Raw genomic sequence first — 19,030 nt, forward strand, 5'->3', positions numbered from 1 at the left:
CGAGGCGAGCGGGCGTCGCGTTGTCGCTTCAGCAGGTATGTTTCGAGTTATAGAACACGACACCTAACGCGCGAAGTGGCATAATATTTGCGTCGCATAAGCCTTAAGGTCGTGCAAATACGCGTTTCTTCCTCGATGGTCGTTGCACGTTCCGTACGTCTCGAGGCTAACACGAAGCAATCGCGAAATCGCGTACGCACGTAGTGTGTTGTTACGACATGGCTGTAAATTGTAAGAATTGGGCCACTACTAATACGTACGCACCGGTTCGTGCACGTATAACGCACACGGACGGCTGGCTGCTTTTTTTTTTGCGTCGGCACAAGAACGCAGGCGCAATTATCGCTAACGCGGATGTCTGGTCGCGATTCGCGGGGCCTTGGCCGGTTTCCCTTTCGGAATAGCGAATCGGCATTGCTTAAATACCAAGCGTGGTTCGAGCTTCAGTCGAAAACTCGATAAGTGCATACCGTTTATATCGATACAGGATACATGCTCTCTGATGGAATAGTGCTGCGATAAATTTCTACTATGCCGACAGAAATGGTAAACTGACGCGTCGGTAAGAGCTGGGAAAGGTGAAACATTGTAGATAAAGTAGAAAATGTTGCAACCGTGAACTATTGTCGGTAATGTAGACTTCACGAATGATCGTGTCACGATAAAGCAGGTGAAATAACAGTCGTTGCTCAACTGACAGTTCAAAATTTATGGCAAATTTGTGCATCCTACCTTTACTCGTCTCAGGCTGAATACTTTCCGTCTTGATTTCCGCCCTCGTTGCGTAGGGGATGGAGGTTGGAGACGCTTGCGACGAAGGAGCTGCTAATTTTTCTATAACAAATAAAAGAGACGACAAATGATAACTAACCATTTTCGTAGATTTGAAATTTCGTCTACTCGCGACACTAACCTGCTAACAAAGGGTTGGCGGCTGCGATATTGTACCTCTGCCGTCTACAGGAGGGGGTTACGGAAGTCGTGGTAGACGTGGGTTGACTGGCTTCGGCCAAATCAGCTTGCAGCTCTCGAAGGAATGTGTCTAGCGTGTCAAAGGGTTCCTCCCCTGTGACGCCAGCCATTCCTTCGCCCTCTTCCGCCGGCATATTTGGAGCAGCGGGCGTCCCCACGAGGGCACTCAATTCCATCGGGGAAAATTCGACCGATTGCCCTGTGCTGCTCTCCTGACGATACGAAAAAACCAGGTTATGGCGCGTCATCGCGCGAAATCGCTCGTGCGTTGTTCAAATTTGAAAAGCATCATGGTGGACACCAACCTGGAGACATTGCGTCAAATCGACCATTTTGCCGTCATTGTCAGGGCACCAGAGTAGCTCGTCGTCTATGAAGGGCATGTTTGACTCCTCCTTGGGCACGAGGGTGGAGGTCAGCGTAAGGGTTTGCGATACGGGGACCGGCATCGGGACCCGTACCCTGCGGCGGGGCCTCTCTAGCCACCCCCGCGCTTTCTAACATCCAAAACCACCTCTGAAACGTCCCCACTATTCGCCTCCTTCTTTTTCTGCAACGCAGATTTCTCCTTCTTAATTTACGCACTACTTCGATTCCCCTGAAACAAACAAATTTAATTCGCTGTAGAATTGATTTCTCAAGCAAAGGAATATATTTAGAGAGTTCCGTTTAAAAATTACTTTCTCTTGTTACACGAGGCGGACATGTTTCCCGCGAACTAATTCCGTAAACGTCCGTCGTGTGCTAGAGCGATCTGTCGATTGATACCGATCGATAGGTTTAATTACGGCGTGAACAGTGAAACGATTCACTCGATCACTGGACTCGTCGATGCAAGCCAATCGATTCCAATAATTAGAAGTTAATTCATGTGGTATAGCGTGTAACGGAGCAGGTAACGCTGGCATTTCCATGAAAGTGAAAACATCGAGTGAAAACTTTCTTTCTGGCTTGTAGGTTGTTTCACTTCCTGTGCGCGTAACCTCACTTCTCTTGCACCGCCGCCGCAGTCGCTGCATTTCTATGCAGCTTCTACACGCCGCTGTCTTTACGTAATCCTCCAGCCGCGAAAGAAAGTTTCTATCGTTCGCGAGGAGGTTAACATCCTCTAGTTCTACCTATTCAAATATCGCTCGGCAGCCGATGTAATCGGGAGCAACGCGCTGCGTCGAAAACCCAACCGATCAAATGTCTGTGTGTACGAGCGTAGAAAGAGAGAACGTTCTAACGAAACCTTATTATATCCTTTCTTTTACATAATCAATGGAAATTCAACGAAGTAAAAATATCGCTTCGAGAACCTTTCTTCTTGAAATACGATATACGTACATATAGTAGATATACGCACGAATGATTTACAGCCCGTTTCTAATCGAACGTAGAAATATTGCAACTTTTACAAAACGAATTTTAAATCTCCCGCGCAAAATAGCAACCGATAGTTTTGACATGGCAGACGACGAAAGCAGCTCGACGTCTGACGAAAGTTTAGACGTGACAAGTGACAAATTTGACCCGATAAAAGCTCTCTATTCCACGAAGCTCAAGCTTTCCAAGTCGAAAGCGCCTATTTACGACAACGTTTGCAAGTTCGTAAATGTAATAACCGGTAGAGACGAAAAATCGAAAGTGCGTAACAAACGAACCGCGTGCCGCCAACTTGCCATCGATTGAAATCCTCTGTTCCCATGTTTGTTTAATTATTTCAGAGAAAAGATAAGACCGTGGGCAGCGAGCAAGGAGAATGTTCAAGACGATTTTTACCCCATCAAGGTAAGGCTCGATTGCAATAATTCCTCGACGCACCACATGGTGACGTATCTCGTGTTTTTGTCATCCGGAAGAGTGAGGTTATGTAGCATTTGTTCGGGCGAACCTTTGGATGCTTCACGAGAGATGGCGACCGTGTGAAACCCTCGCGCTGTCGGGAGGTCGCAGTTTCATTCATGATAACTCGCACGTGGTATCAAATTTCAATATGCTTACGGTTAGCTAACACGAACAGTGTACGTACGCGGAAGTAGAATGGGGAAGTCGCGTGAGACTCTATGACGGGCTCGTGTCCCTTTTACATCCCAAGAAACATACTGGCGTGTCTTAAAGAATTTTTTTCCTTTAACCAAAGTATCAACTTCTCGCTTTCGTGAAACATCCGAGGCGAAATCTACACAGTTCGAACGCGCCAACGCATACGAGAAGTTACACTGTTTACTACGTCTCGAATACTATCTTAACAAAAAAAATCTCGTTTTTACGTCGAAGTCGTGAGTCGTCGTTGCCGAGGTAGAACGCTCCATATACCCGAGATTCTCTCGAATGAATCATTCAGCCGTATTTTTTTTTCCTTCGATTCCCCCTCCCTCGACACGGTTCACGCTAATAGCGCGAACAAACGACGCCGACTGGTGGACTCTATATCCGAGATATTGGCACACGTTATTTACGATCCGACAAATACCACGAAGGTCGTCGGTATGACTCCGTAGCCGCGCATAGTCTCGTGGAATTTGACCTCCGCGAAAGTGCGTCAACTTGTGGAAGCCCCCGGTCGGTCTCATTGTTTCCTTCTGCCTCTGAGACTGTCCTTTTATCGCGTGCCTCACCGTGCACCGCTGGATCATATCTAGTTGTCGCGAAGCATTCGCCGAGACCTTCCCTCGGGTACGTATTGTGCAAACCGTGTCTCGCGGAATCCGCAACGGCAGAAGGTCTCTCTCCCGAAATGTTTTGCAACCGCGGAAGCCTTCAGGCGACTAACATTGCCGCTCACAGGGTTATCGACTGCGCCATCTCTTTCTTTCCTATTCTAACCTCCACAGAAATCGGTTGATATTTCTTCTGTACCCAATAGGTACATTTAAGGGGTTTCTAGTTTATCGGCTACATACCGATGGATGCCTCGACATTCTTACGTCACCGTCGAAACTAAAAACGTTCGTTGGTTGCACAGAGTAGAAAAATCTGCGAGAAAGGTTACACCGTAGATGGTCAGGGTCCACAACTCGAAAAGCCTATTACATCAGACACAGGGTGCTCGTACGAAACTTGACCAAAGGCCCACGTCGCTTCTTAACCGTGATTCTGACACGGTGCCAAAGCGAGGTCGGCTTAGATTTTCAGTGAAAGTGGCGCGGTTACCCGGCAACGAAATTTCGGCAGGCGCACGGTGTGTGTATAATACGCGGTCCCAGGGCCGTACAGGGTCGAGTGAAAACATCATCTCTCCTACACGGAACACGCGGCACAGAAAGCCACCGTCGCGAAACACGGGAAAAAGAAGGACAGATGGGGTTGGTACTAACGTAGGTTAGACAGAGCTAGTCGCGTTCCCTTCGTGTCCCAGCGGGTAGCCCGGGGGTATGTATCTATTGGCCGGCAGCCAATTACACGAGGCAGCCGATAAATCACGGATCCCTGACCCAGTGCAGTTTTATATTTACAGGCGTCGCTGGTGTGCGAGCGAGGAGGCACGCGCGCACTTCTGCCGCTCGTCTCGCGCCTCGCGTTCGACCGTCTCTCTCTTTTTCCCTCTTTCTTCGTCGAGCATCTCTCTGGGCATCGTCGCGCTCGCGTATACACGTACATGCTCTCCGGTGAAGGTTGCTGGTGTTAGTGTAGGGCTCTCTCGTGTGGCGATGCTCTCTCGCGCGACAGCGTGTGGAAAGCCGCATGGCGGAGGGAGGGAGACAGAGCGAGGGAGAGCGAGAGAGAGAGGGTGGGCTTCTTCCACCAAGGGGGTGGAGAGGGGCTGACCGGTAGGATTGTATGGGTGAGTGGGGTGGGGTGTAGCGGCGTATACGTACGTAATGCAGCACTTGTTGCGCCCGGGCGTCGACCTCGGACTCAACCCGAGGCTCCGCGACGGACTGACCGTCTTCTAGACCGAAAATTCTACACGCTGGTAACCTCGTCGAGGTCCTTTGACTTCCGGTCTCCGTCTTCAGCCACCGACAATCCGTCACGTGTCACTCGAGAACGAAACTCTGCCCGGTTGGTCTCGCGAGAACGGTGCGAAGCTTCTCCTCTTCGAAGTTACCACGGTTAAGTTCGAGCGAGAAAAAGTTCGAATAGGGCGGTTTTATCGGAGAAAGTAGTTCGTATGGTTGGGGAAAAAAGGGGTAGAAAGATACGGAGGATGACGAGAGAGCAGGGAGAGTCGCCCGAACACGTTCGGCCGGAACTGTGATTTTCATGATTGCGCTTATGTAGAACGTAATCGAACGTTATTATAGTCGCTTAATTCGCCCCGGGGGCCCCTCTCGCGTAACGTTCCTCGTCTCTCGCCGTGTCTACAACGCTCCTCGGTGATTCCTTGATTTTCCTTTCCTAATAGGTTACGTTACAAGTGGACGTCCCTCCCTCGACACGTTCGCGGCCGCTATCCCTTCCATCTCTGCTCCGGGAAAACCGGTGAAAGCTCGAGTTTCAGCAGTTTCAACTTCCGGTTTCCCGTAGAATCACTTTTCACACGACCTGAGACAATACCAGCAGCAGAGTGTCCTCCATGTGAGTGTCCTACGAGGGAAATTTCAAGACGGTAGATTCAAGCATCTCCAGACAGGAACACGAGAACCGTCTTCTGCACATTCTGTCGCCGTGGTAATCGACCGTGGACGATTTCGAGGAACGTCAGCGAGGACATACACGATTCCTCCAGGTCGGTTGGAACGCGATGCAAAGTAGCGGCGACGACGGACAGCAGCGCGAGAGGATCCGGCAGTCGTTCGCCCCGAGTAACGGAATACACGTCGTGCCGGCGATGTTTTCCCTTCGATTCTCGCCGCGTGTTGCGCAATATTTATACGCGCGCGACATATGCATCCACCGCTCGGCGACACCACACCACACACCACCACCACCGTCGTCGGCGTGAGCGTGAGCGCGCGACAACCAAACGGCTCACCGAGAGAGGGAGGGATTTCTTTTCTACCGCGCGGCCGTGTATACGAGGAGGAGGAGGCAATCCCGTCGAACGCAGCGCACGATGCATCGCATCGCGGCGCTTTTTGTCTCGGTGGAACGTTATCGGATACGGAAGCGTTCTCGCTATTCTCGAATTCCTCGCACGAACGGGGGACACAGGGAAGGGGAGAGGTGGCGCGTATACCTCTCCACGGTTTTCGAGCACTTTCGTTTGGCGTTGGACGCGCGACACCCGGTAGACTGGACGATCCAATTCCTCTCGGCCGTTGGTGGGCACGTACCGCCGCCTCGACCTATCCCAACGTAACAGATGACTATCGAGCACGCCGAAACGGTAGCGCTTCTTCACCCTCGTAGAATTTAGAGTGGGTATAGTTGCTGGAAGAAATTTAACGAGGCTGGCAAAGTCCTTCGAAGAAAAATCTCAATCGTCCCCCTTTGAAACGCCTAGTCGAGTTTAGAGGGGAGGAACTGTCGATCAAGATGACACACGTGGAATTTGGTAATTTTCTCTGTTGGAAGAAATGGCGGGTAATCGCGCAACGACGATACCGCGAGCAGCGTCGTCGAAAGGAATGCGGCGGACTTCCTAGATGCATATCGTACACACACGCGGGGCATCGTTGAGAACGATTGCTGAATTCAACGATGCCGATCTACTTTTTTCTCTAACCGCGCCGCACGTTGCCCGTGTGCTCGTTCGCTTCTGGGGTAAAAGTGATTTCTCCTTTCCTCTGGAACCTCACCGAGCCTCCGTCCATGGACTTTCCTGCGGATCACTCGCGATTTCCCACGACAACGAAACCAGACAATTCCCTTGAAACCGGTAGGAAACATCCCTGAATCTTCTCTCTCGATTCGTCCGTATATTAATGGGTAACCTAACCTAAAAACGATTGCTTACGACGCTCCGTTTTATCGACGTCTTATCGCGCGGCCATAGACGACACCCGTTTGCAATTATTCCTACAATCGTAAACGATACGACGCAATACAGTTGGCGAACATTCTAAATTTATGCGATATTCGTAACAATATCTTCCTCAACTGGTTACCTGTCCGCTACTTAGAAGAAAACAAAGCGAACGGTAGAGGCGGCGGACGGAGGGAAGGGATCGAAAGGGCCTGGTCGCAAAAGTAACAGTACCTACGGATAGTTCGCGTAAAGCAAACTCGTGAGGCGAACAAGCCAGCCGGCCGGCGGTCTTTCCCCGTGTGCGTTCCTCTATACACACATACACACGTTCGCCTCCCCGCGCGCGGTACATACACAAACGAAAAAACTGGCTGGTTGTGTAGGAGAGCGCGTGCGCGCACGTGCAACTCGGTGGAGCGTAGGTACGTGTCGCGTGCGCGAGTATTCGCCTCTCTTTCTACGTGTACATACTAGCCACATGTACGCGTGTGTAAGTGTGCGTTAGGTCTGGTGGCTGCTCGGCTGCCTGCCTCGGCTCTCGGGTGCGCTGCCCGCCAGGACGTTGAACCCAGCGCGACTCAACCTGGGGCTCATCCGCGGGTACAACCAGGCCTGCTCCTCCTACCCCCTCCACGTCGCCTCTACACCGCCCCGCCCCTCCGCGACTCTCGCGCGCGGCTCTTCCTCCTCCTCCGCCTTCGCTACCGTGTCTCCCCTCTCTATCCGTCTCTCTAACTCTTCCTCTTTCTTCGTGTACCGGCCTCCTCTCTTCTCGTCTCTTCGTTTTCTTCCCTTTTTCTCTTTCTAACGCTTTCAGCGCGCAACGCACAGGCCTTCTCTCTCTCTCTCTGTCGCCCTCGCAGAGCTACTCCTTTTCGCTGCTCACGGGCACAGCACCAGCCCTCCGCTGCCCCGCGCGATATTTCGTTGCCCTGGCCGCGAGAGGAAGCGCGAGGGGGGGTACAGCGTCGCCCCACCTGCCCCGCGCACCAACATTCTCCAGGGGCCGTCGTACCCACCTGCATAGGATCCTCTCCACCTCGGGACCAAGTGCTCCTTCGCACGCACGGTAAACATTTTTGCAGGTGAACACGTGAGATATGTTGCGTGGACGCGAACCAGTCGACGGGCGCGGACCACGATATAGGGGAGATACGATAATTGCCGGTTCCGCGCAACGTTTTTTCACCCTTTTCGCGAGATACTCCTCCCCTACTACCGAGTATGGCGCCTCGAAATTTCTTCAACCAGAATTTCAACTTACACATATATCGTGCACACGGCAGCAGAGGATATAAATGATTCGAAAAAAGAGAAAAGAAGAGAAAAATTGGAGATTACAATTGATACGAGGAATTTCTCTCCGGTGAATCAGAGCTGGTTTGTGTTATCGTTTCTGTTTAGAGGTTACGTTTCGAGGAACCGAGAGGTTCGAATACAAAAAATGCTCCGAGATTTTTCAGAATGTCGAGGCGAAGGCAACGGCTACAAGAAGATAATGTACCGCGGCGGTTTCGCGCGCGCTCCTTCTCGACGCAGTTGCAGAGCTAACGGTTCCCTCCGCGGTTCACGCACGTGAACGCTCTCGAAGCGGCGCGCGTTATCTGCACCGCGCCGCCGGTGTATAACTAAAGATCGAAAAAAAGCTCTCTCTCTCTCTCTCTCTCTCTGTGTGTGTGCGCGGTTGAAAGGATAGGAGGGAAAAAAATAATGGCACGTTAGAGGTGGACGAAGCGTTTTGCGTCCTCCTTCTCTGTGCCTCCTTTCTCCACTCTACTCTGTTCCTCTCTCCTCTTTCTCCCGCGCCTTTCTCGAGCGCTCGCGCGCGCGCGAGATCGTTCGGCCCGATTGCATCCTTTCTCGCGTGGAGAACCAGAGAGCCGACAGTGGAAAGCGACTATCGTAAACACGGACGCGACCCTTCCGTGCCTCGAGTAAATATTCCCCAAGCTTTCGTTCATATCGGCCAGATGCATCGTCGTTCAAGCCGGAGAGACGCTTCTGGCGTAATTTCGATAATAGGCTTTACGAGCGTGCAACTTGGAACAGTTCTGTTTGATCGAATTCAGTTTGCGCGGGAAATTCGAAACAGTCGCGAATTTTTTCGTTTTTTCTCTCTCTCTTCGAACAGCCGGCGTTGCGAAGAAAGAAGCCGAAGGCCCCTAAAGCGATTAGCCACGCGCGGTACCGTGAACGAGGCAATTTCTAATTTCACCACGCCTTCCATCCCGAGACCATCTACATAAAACACGATCGGTAGTCACGGTGTAGTACGTATTTTTACCAATCGGGCCAACATTAGCCTACCCACCGACGTATGTATATACAACACACTCTACGGTGTTCTCCTTTACTCCTTCCTTCCGTTCGCTTCTTCTTCTCCCGACTTTTTATTTTTAGAAATCGCCCAACAACGCGCGCGACTCGAGCCGAACCGAACACGCACCAGCATCAGCATCATCCAACGACGCATAGGTAGAGGTGTAGAAGTATACAGAGTGTCTATACACGACGACTCGGAAAAATCCTGCCGACTCTCCCTGAGAACACGTTAGAGAGAGGCTAGGAGTCGCGCCTCGGCGAGGTGGAATTGGATCGCGACGATAGTGAAAGTGGCGCGCACGCGTGCTGCCTGTACGCGGAAAGGAATAAAGAAAGGTGGAAAAGAAGCGACACACTGGCTATACAGCGGGGAGGCAAAGCGCGCGCGTCGTGTGTATTGCTTTAAGGTGGATGAAAGTTATCGGAGAAAGCCAATTGGCAGCGTCGATCTCGCGAGTGCACCTCCGACGATCGCCACTCCAACCAAGCGCGCCGCTCTTTTCGCGCTCACTTCTCCTATACCTGTAGAATCGAACACGCGAGAAGTATACACGCGCCTGTAACGCCGAGAGAGAGAGAGAGAGAGAGATAGGTTTGGCATGTGTAAGTTGGCGAGCACACAAGTGAAATAAGTGCACTCGTGTGCAAGCGTATAGCCAAGCCAGCCAGCCTTTACGTAACTCTGCGGCGTTCCTCTTTCCGCGCCACGCCGCCAGTGCCGAACCTACCTTCTCGCGAACCTACCCCTTCTACCGTCGCAATCTCTATCACTCCTAACGATTCCCCCTGAACCGAAATCGTTTTTACGGAAACACGCGATGATATTCTCTCTCTCTCTCTCTCTCTCTCTCTCTCTCTCTCTCTCTCTCTCTCTCTCGCAGAGAGACAGGCAGGCAGGCAGGTAACCGGTCATGCACGGTGAATACTTTCGCCGTTACGAATAGTTAAACGAAACATCGAACGCAGCGAGAGTAGGGGAAATTACGGGGGGATAGTATGTTTTTACGTTGCTTCAGGGTAGTATACGTAATTTATCGTAATCAAATATTTATTGCCATAAATAACTGTCGCTTGCCCGAGGAACCTACACCATGTATCCTGTTTCTCTTCTTTCTCCCTCGATCTCTTTACTTACATCAAGGCGGTCGCGGTCCGTTTTATCGATAGAAGGAAGAAGGTTCTATCTGACTCTCTCCCGCGAGAGAGGATATTCCGTTCGTGCGATTCGGTTCGCGTAGCTCGCATACAAATTCGATTTTTCTTAATCAACTGTCCGCCATGCCCGTGTCTTCGACCATGTCGTCCTCGTCGTATATGCGTAATGTCGTTTATCTCTTTCTTTCTATCTCTCCTCTAGTATACACACTATGCGCCGGCGAAAAAGGAGCAAAAAATGTGGACAACTAGAGAGAAGCACACGATGGTATCGGCATGCACGGTGCTCTGTACGCGGCTAGGGTACAAGGATGAACGATGATTTGTCGGCGAACCGACGAGCCGCGAGAGAAGCATAAATTCTTATTAGCACGCCGTTATGAGCGGCTGGGAAAAATCGGTTAGGATAACGCGTACGCTCGTTAGCCTGATAACCATCTCGTTTCTTCGCTGAATTTACCCCTCTAACACACACGTCGCTTTTCCACTATTGTTGCTCCGCTTAATTCGTTTTCAACTTGATCGATGGACGATGTACAATAGTTGTAGAGAAATAGCTTGTCCTTTTTCCTCTTTTCTTTCATTTTGTCGTCGTAGTGAGAAATTTGTCAGGACAACACACGGTTAAAAGTGAAATTTTCATTGTCCTTTGGTGTTCATCTCGAGTACACAGCTTTCGAGTCAGAGGTCTTTTTGTGGTGTGCAGAGCCAGTAGCCGGCAAGAGGAGGCCAGGGAGAGAGGAGTGGAGTACAGAGGGAAAGAACGTCCTCGCGAAAATGCAAAGGACCCTGGGCCCGTTAGGAATGCTACACGGATGCATGGAAAACCGCGCTCGCGTTAAGGTAGGTCAACTTCCAACACTTCAACACTCGGCGAACGATTTAATTTTCCAAAGGAAACAGGAAAGGAAGAAAGTAAGAAAAATTACAGCTATTACAATGAAAAAAGAGAGAGGGAACTGAAACAAAGAACAGAGTGGCAAAAAAGAAAAAAAAGAAAGAAAAAGGGAAAGAACGAGGAAGAAAAGGGAAAAGATTGAAAATGGGACAATGGTGTGGGCGAATATCTACGACTCGGATGGAAATTCGAGGGTAGTCCTGAAAGCGGCACTGTAAACACCCACGCCTACCATTTCTTCCTGACCCCTGGCATTGTGAGCGCACGCACACGCGGCTGACACACTTTCGCTCGCCGGAGACACGTGCGCGAGCCCTTCGAAGGTAAAGGAGGGCTGTGGAAACGGTCGAAAGGTAAGGCCAAGAGGGAGGAAACGGTTCGGGTCAACACTCGTCTCCATGGAGACACACAAGCCTGGGCCCTTCTTCTCCTGTTTACGCCCCTGATCTTCCCCTTTTCCTCATAGGGGACACGCTCGAAAATGACAAGGTCGCGCACCGTATAACCCATTTCGGAAAGGGCCACTCAACCAAACGCCGCTCTTTCACCCTTCGTGCTTCGGAGGAATCGAGAGGAAATTCATCTGGGTTGATTGCAATTCTCTAAGATCAACGAGCTACCGTAATGCAATTGCTCGCTTTTCTTCGTTCGCGTAATCGAGGGACCGGTGTACTTTTGTCGGTGAAACATCAAGTGTTCGAGCAACTTTCACCGGTGGTTAAGCAGAGTTTCGTATTTGCTAATCCTTTGTGCACTCGGAGGTCATTTTGCTATAAAAAAAAGGTTGCAAACCGGATGTTTGAAATGTTTTAAAACTGACCTAGAAATAATTTTACTTAAACATTCGTATGGCGAAGAATTGGTGATCTGCTCTCTGACTCGATTAACTATTTAACGTCACTTCCCCTATCGTAACGCGATTCAATTCGCCCCCCCCCCCCTTTAGCTCTTTCGAATTTCCCGGAACCAAGTGACAATTTCGTATCGGTATTTCATTAACAAGTTACACAAGGTTTATCTGCATTAATGCAACGTCAAGGCTAGTCGGCAACTCTCTGGTAACGACAATGTTGCACCGTTAATGAAAAGTCCAGCATTTTATCTGTCCGGTTACGCAAGCAGAAAGCGAGGACGCGCTTGCGTATCAAAGGTTTTTAATCTTGGCCAACCGTACGCGGCATTCTTCGTGTAGCCACGGGGAAACTGAATATCGCGTGTGAGTCAGAAGAGACGACGTCGACTACGATCCGATGGAATCACGTGAAGACGTTTCTGGATCGTATCAGTCCCCGAAGACAAGGATCGCGCGAGCCATTTTTCTCGCGGCCGGAAAATAAATCAACGGGCAAGGTCTTTGTGTTTGATTTTTCTTCCTCCGGTACACGCCGCGTTATAAACGAAGAGAAATCGCTAGCTAGAGCTAGGCCAGGCTCGTCCCACCGACGAATCGAACGTCTCGAACGTCTCGAACGTCTCGAAAGTAGGAAAAATTCACTTCCTGCCACCGAGGCGAGCAGTCGAGTCCGCGTTGCTGCTTCCTACTTCCATAATTAGCGGCGCGTTTTGACCGAACGCGGGAGAGAAACGGGATTTCTGATCCGAAGCAGGAAGCGTTGCGACAAACAACGCGCATTTCCCGAAATGAAACAGCGTCCAGGCTGGAGGAATAAAAATACCACTTTGTGCCGTTCGCGCTAGACAAATTACAAGATTTGTCATTTCTTTCACGAACGAACAACTATCCAAGTATCCATAGAACTTTTCTCTTTGTCGAAATGGCGTAACAGTGTTCACAGAAATTCATACTCCGCAATAGTCTCGTTTAACTCGATTATTAGTCGTTGCAAGCGAAGGTTTAAAACGCGGCAGCGGCAGTGGTACAGGAGAACGGGTGGTTCCCGAACGGATATCAAGCGAAAAGAAAAAGAAGTTAATCGTTAAATTGATGCAATTGATCTTCCTGCGGAAGCGCCAGTCTATATTCGATATATTCTCAACGAGCGGAATCGAGTTCCTAATTAAACTCCTTTCGGATCTTTTAATAAGAGGCGGGAACGTGTTTCTCGATTAATTACTTTCATTAACTTTCATTCCAACGATCACGTCACTCGTTCGTCGTGCTATCAGAGAGATTGTCCACTCCCTTTCTACATCTATCCATCTGTCTGTCTATCTGCAAAGTGTCTGACTCCCTCGCGTTGTGCGTTTATAGTTTGAAAAACCACCGTGTCCTTGGGAACAGATCCTAATCTCTAACCTTCGGATGTGCTTGCATCCGGAAAAAGAAGATTTTAATCGCAAATCACCGATCGATTACCGTTAGCCTTCGACTACCTTCTCAAATCGCCGAAGAAAGTTGTCGCCTCTTTTCTCCTTGATGCCGCCGACCAGTCCCATCTTTCGCCTCTCCTCTATGCGTCATTTTTCACGCATTCCTACGTAATACCGCGTATTAATGACTGGTTACGTAACGGAGATCGCGCGCGTGTGCGTGTGTGTATTATATGTGCGTGAAGAGAGAGATAAAAAGAACGATGGTTGACGAATATGATTCGCTGCGAGGACGATCATTACGCGATTTCTATTCCTTTATTACTCTTCGTATAGTTATGGATTGTCTGGCAATTACCTATGCTACATTACCATTGTTTTCGTGGAATTTCAATCTTGCAATTTCTTATAGGTTCACATAGGTGACATACGCGTACACATGGAAGAATTGGAATTCAAATGAAATTTTACCAAGAAGATGTAAATTTTCTGGTGTAACTGAAACGGAACCTTGGGGTTCAGGCTAGAATGATTTTTTATTTATTCCAGCTGGCAGGATCGATGCCGTGACATTCGATGTTTTCGTTTAAACGGTGACAAGTACGATCGATCGATCCTTGGACCAACGATTAAAGCGAATCTACGAACGGGAGAAGCAAGCGGCGGTCGTCCTTCGCGGTTAATCGACGGATCCTGCCTGCCTGCCTGCCCCGCTGGACCAGCAAGGATATACCTCCAAGGAATCTTGAGGACTCCTAGAATCGATTCTAGCTAGCTATGCCCCGACGTCCCTCTTCTCAATGGCGTTTCAAGCACGTACGGGACACGTGCACAGAGTCAATGACGAGCGGCGAAAGAAAGGTATCGCGCTGCTGCGCTTCGAATTCTTGATCGGCCGTTTCGAGTGTCGCTCGCCGGTTACCATTACCTCTCTCTCACTCTCTCTCTCTCTCTCTCTCTCTCTCTCCATCATACTACTTCCGACGAATTTCCAGGAGAACGTCAAAATCCGAAAAATTGCAAGCACAGAAAAAAGGAAGAAAAAATTGCGAAAAAATGCGGAAGCATTTGCACGAAAGAAATGCAGAAAAATTGGAGGAAAAATGACTAATCTCGAAGGACGTGAATTTATGAATGCACATGGAAACGATGAAAGATCGATCAATTTGTGAAGAGGGACCAGCTAGAAACGGTACTGAGCATCGGATGGATACGCGAAAGAGAGGGAGAAACAACGGTCGAGGGAAGGGAGGAGCGAGTCAGAGTCGGAGTCACGCAATTAGTTTTCATTGCGACAAAGCCCGGGTATATATCAGTGCGAAAGGCATTGAAGGGGGCCTTGCCACGGCCTGCACTTCCGCGTATCAGCCTGCTATCTTGTCTCGCGGCATATCTACGCGCGACAAACAACGGGCTCGCGGCTCGTTTTCTCGTAGACACAGTCGCGCGAGCTGTCATTAATACAATTATCGTCCCGGAAAATGGAGTAGTTCGCGCGAGCCCATCCGTCAGGTTAACTTTCTTTCCAACAGTTTCTTTCCTCCGAGATCGAGATACGTATCTCGTAGACAATGCTTAAAGCTCGCACTTCCCAACGATACCGGTAATTCTGTTTCCGAGATTTAATAATTCAATAAACCGAATCAGGAGTGACTTGAAAATATTGTCGGAAAAGAGGACAACATTTGGTATTTGTCGCCGGCAGCCACGAGCAATTTGTCGTAATTGCCGCATTAATGGTCTCCTTTCTCCCGTTCTTTACCTCTGTAAAAAAACCGTACAATTAGACCGTACAAATTATGCATGTGTCACTGCGGCGGTGCGTGCAAAAAATTACACTTCTTTTTTTTCCCTCTCTCTCCGTTCTCCGTGCACAACCATCGATCAACGGATACCACCTCTGCAGCTAGAGCCACCAGAGTTTACACACGTGTGGTATCCTCTTGATTGTAAGTACAGACACGTACGATCTGGAATAGGTTGGGGAATCGAGATGCGCGCTACGTTCCGTGCGCTTATTTTTCGAGGGAGGAAAAGAGAGTAGAACGCGTGTGCCCCGGCTAAGGCGTGTAGTGTAGTGTAGTATATGTATATATCCCTCTTTGTCCGTTTCGCGAGAAGGCGGCATTACCTGGAACGGTTGAACCGTCGAGACGAGAGGCGACGAGAGGCGGCCAGGTAACACGAGACTCGCCACGATTTAAAAGGAATAATCGTTCGTCCTTTGTGCCGAAGGTCTACACCAGGAACGCGCGCGGCATAAGGGGACACGTGGAGGCATACGTGGCCGCCTTCGACAAGCACTGGAACCTCGCGCTCGAGGACTGCTTCGAGGTTTGGACCCGTAAAGTCAAGAGGAAAGCACCTGCTCTTGGTAATTTCTTTGCATCTTTTTTTCCTTCGTTTTTTCACGATCTTTCGAATGGATGATTTATCGGTCAGGTGAGAAATTTGATTTTGGGGAGGAAAAGTCATTTTTGAGGAGTCTTTGGTGGACAGAAAAAAGGACGAGTTCAGGATTCTTTTTTGATGAACAAATGAGGAATTTAATTTGTGGGGGGAAAAGTCATATTTTGAGGATTCTTTGACGAACAGACGAGGAATTTAATTTGGCGAGAAGAAGTCGTTTTTAAGGATTCCTCGATGAATAGAAAAAAGGGGACTTTGTAACGATTGATCTGTGATATTTTGTGAATGAATTCAGCTGTAAAATGAACCGAAGATATGGTTCGAGTGCCGATTGTGGAAATATACCGTGTCGTAAATTCGCCTAGTGGCGATGAACTCGAAATCGGTGGTATTAAATTCGACAACGGTGTCCGTTTATTTTTCCTCTTTAATAGCATCGAGCATCTGGGATGAATCAGAAATCATTGGGATGCTAATACGGTCTATAAAAAGCGGCTGAAAGCGGTAACCTCCGACATTTGTAACGCGGCTCTCTCGTGATTCGAGCGCGACAGGCCGCTTGCTCGTGCGCGCGATACGGCCCTGAAAAAATTGAACCTCTGACAGCCATTCAAGGTTATCGTCTTTGCCGGGGAATTCTAAACAATGTCGTCGGTTCGATGAAAAATCGAACGATCGAGTTGGAACAAATAGAAAAAAATCTCTCAACTTTCTAATTCACGAAAAAATTAAATATTTGCCTTCAACATCCTTCTTCGCTTACTGATTTCTTTCTTTAAACAAATCAATCGTACGTATTCTCCGTACACGTATTCTATCGAACACGAACGATACCGGTTCGAGCAACTCGCGTCATTCAGGGTTACATGATTTTCAACATTAATTTGAAAAACCAACAACGCAGTAACCATTTGATCGTCCTCGAGGAACGTTTCCATCATACTCACACACAATATAATATAACGCACGAATGATCATGGAAATTTTTAAATTATACATAATGGACGCGTTGCACCGTGTCACGTCCAGAATTTCAACGCGTCGTATCAATAGGCGTAGTAACACGGTCGCGTGTGCTCCACGAGCATCCACGGGGAATCCAATTTAGTCCTTCCTACGCTCGTCTGACCATGAATGACTCCTACTACTGGCCGTGTCAATGGAACGACGTTCGCGCGTCTTCCTATTTACCACGGCTAATTGATGCACGAATGGAAGCATGCTGCCACTTTTCACGCCGCTTCGTATCCCCTCGATCAACGTCTCTATATACGTACGCATACCAGCCACTAACACTACCATAACACAATACGTTCAAATCGCGGAATTGAAATATTTCACCACGGTTCAATTCCAATATCGATCCTCGACCTAATAATAATGCTCCAGTGTGCGTTCACACATCTTGGACAGATACGTTTTCCGGATAATTATACATTTCTCCTCGCGTTAATAATACACAGACGCAGTGAGTGTCTCGATGAAACGAACACAGGTATCTTCCCCCGGTGCAATGAGAATCGCGCGCGTATCATAGAGAACAGTCAGGTTTATTTACACCGAAAGAGAGAAGAACATGTTGTAAAGAGAGAAGAGGGGTCGTTGTATCGTCGCGAGAGGGATACATCCTGAGGACGCCCCTTTACGCTACGGGCAAAGACCGACCTTGACTACACATAGTGGTTGCTACGTTCGATACAAGGCCCATGTGCCTCCTTCGCCGTCGTTCGTTTCCCTTTTTTCCTCTTCGTCTGCCAACAGCCCAGAGTATAAGGCTCTCCCTCTCTTTCTCACGTTCGTTCGTATACGTACGCTTGGATGTCTTCTTTCTCTTCCCACTACTCCCGTTTTCCTCTTGCTCGCACCTCTCTTCCTTCCGTTCCGCGGCATGCTACAACCCTACAACCTTCGGCACACGTTTTCATTCATTCACGTGGGCACGACGGGCCGCACGTGCGTTCAGATACCCGTGTGTATCGAGACTTTTCATTTTCCGATCTTTCGTTCGTACCTCGACGGATTAATCTCTTCGTCGTATTTCTTTTAATCGTTTATACTTTTCACTTCATTTTTTCTTATTTTTTTTGACGTCAATTCTACACTCCTACGTTACAGCTGGTCACTGTTTCTTCCGCTGCGAATTATACGCAGTGTTTCTATTAACAAACGGGTAGATCCCTTCCCACGCGAGTCTTCGAGAAACACGATAACCTTAAAAGCAACGGATTTCCCTGTAAACCGCTATCGCCTGGAAATCACCCAGCAACTTTTCCATCGCCGAAACCTCCCCTCTCCGATAAAAATCACGATAGTTATTCCAGGGTGGTCGTAAATCAACCAAATGATTCGACAATTTTTACGTCGAAGGCTAGAGGGATGATTAATTAATTCGTCGGAGAAGGGAACGCGTGGTGGAAAAAAAAATGAAATAGAAGAAAGGAAATATACATATACACACACACACACATATATATATATATATATGTATAAGGTAAGAATGTGTTGTCGAGTGTTGGAGAGTCTAAAAGGGTATCCCCCCGAGAACGGTAATCGCGCGGTACACCGAGTTCAGGGTTAGTTGGCCTACTGACGTACTTTAGGATATCCTGAGGGGTCGAGAGGTCGTTGATACGAGGCGGTGAGGGTGGCAGCGCGAACGACCTTGAAGAGCAACTTCCAGGATCGATGTCTGGCGAGTACACGTGTCCCAGCTACGACTCCTCGTGCTTGCCTCGCTGCTCCCTTCCTTTTCCTAACCGTATCGCCCTACGCCCTTCTGCTCGTTGCTTCCCCTCGAGCCACGCGGACACGTGCCAGCACATAAACAACCTTTCGAGACTTACCTCGTGACCCATCGACATTCTCTCTTCTTTCGTTCGCGGTTTCTACGCCGTGTGACGTCAACCACTGCTTTTTGTTCTCCCCCGCCCCTGGCTCTACGTAATCGTTGATTCTGTCGTATGGAGAAAGTTCAATTTCGAATAATTAATTAATTCTTTCTGTTGTTGTTGGAGGATCGAGAGTAAACGTTCTCTTGAGAGAGAGGGTAAGAGGAATTTTCCAGATGATACTTTTTAAATTGTTTCACGATCCATTAGGTGGTCCGTGTGACGCGAACTACAGGAAAGAAGACACCGCGCCCAAAGTGGTCGTGAAGAAGATCG

The 19,030-nt window shown here is 49.0% G+C and overlaps 2 protein-coding genes across 4 annotated transcripts in view; one reads left to right on the forward strand and one right to left on the reverse strand.

The window, feature by feature from the left end:
* The window catches only part of LOC108571763 (ecdysone-induced protein 74EF), a 152,641-nt gene that overhangs the window by 111,630 nt on the left and 21,981 nt on the right, over window positions 1-19,030 (reverse strand). For all 3 annotated transcript variants that reach the window (XM_017933888.1, XM_017933889.1, XM_017933887.1), the window contains exons 2-4: window positions 1,278-1,570; window positions 914-1,184; window positions 733-834 (exon numbers count right to left, since the gene is read on the reverse strand). In XM_017933888.1, coding sequence (XP_017789377.1) covers window positions 733-834; window positions 914-1,184; window positions 1,278-1,421 — 517 coding nt within the window. In that variant the 5' untranslated portion in view covers window positions 1,422-1,570. The remainder of the gene's footprint in view (window positions 1-732; window positions 835-913; window positions 1,185-1,277; window positions 1,571-19,030) is intronic.
* Window positions 2,422-19,030, forward strand: part of LOC108571741 (U7 snRNA-associated Sm-like protein LSm11) — a 16,740-nt gene continuing 131 nt past the window's right edge. Inside the window, exons 1-5 of the mRNA XM_017933854.1 lie at window positions 2,422-2,601; window positions 2,682-2,745; window positions 10,995-11,131; window positions 15,693-15,831; window positions 18,965-19,029. Coding sequence (XP_017789343.1) covers window positions 2,422-2,601; window positions 2,682-2,745; window positions 10,995-11,131; window positions 15,693-15,831; window positions 18,965-19,029 — 585 coding nt within the window. The remainder of the gene's footprint in view (window positions 2,602-2,681; window positions 2,746-10,994; window positions 11,132-15,692; window positions 15,832-18,964; window position 19,030) is intronic.

This window comes from Habropoda laboriosa, unplaced genomic scaffold, assembly GCF_001263275.1.
Source record: "Habropoda laboriosa isolate 0110345459 unplaced genomic scaffold, ASM126327v1 scaffold99, whole genome shotgun sequence".
NCBI classification, from domain to species: domain Eukaryota; kingdom Metazoa; phylum Arthropoda; class Insecta; order Hymenoptera; family Apidae; genus Habropoda; species Habropoda laboriosa.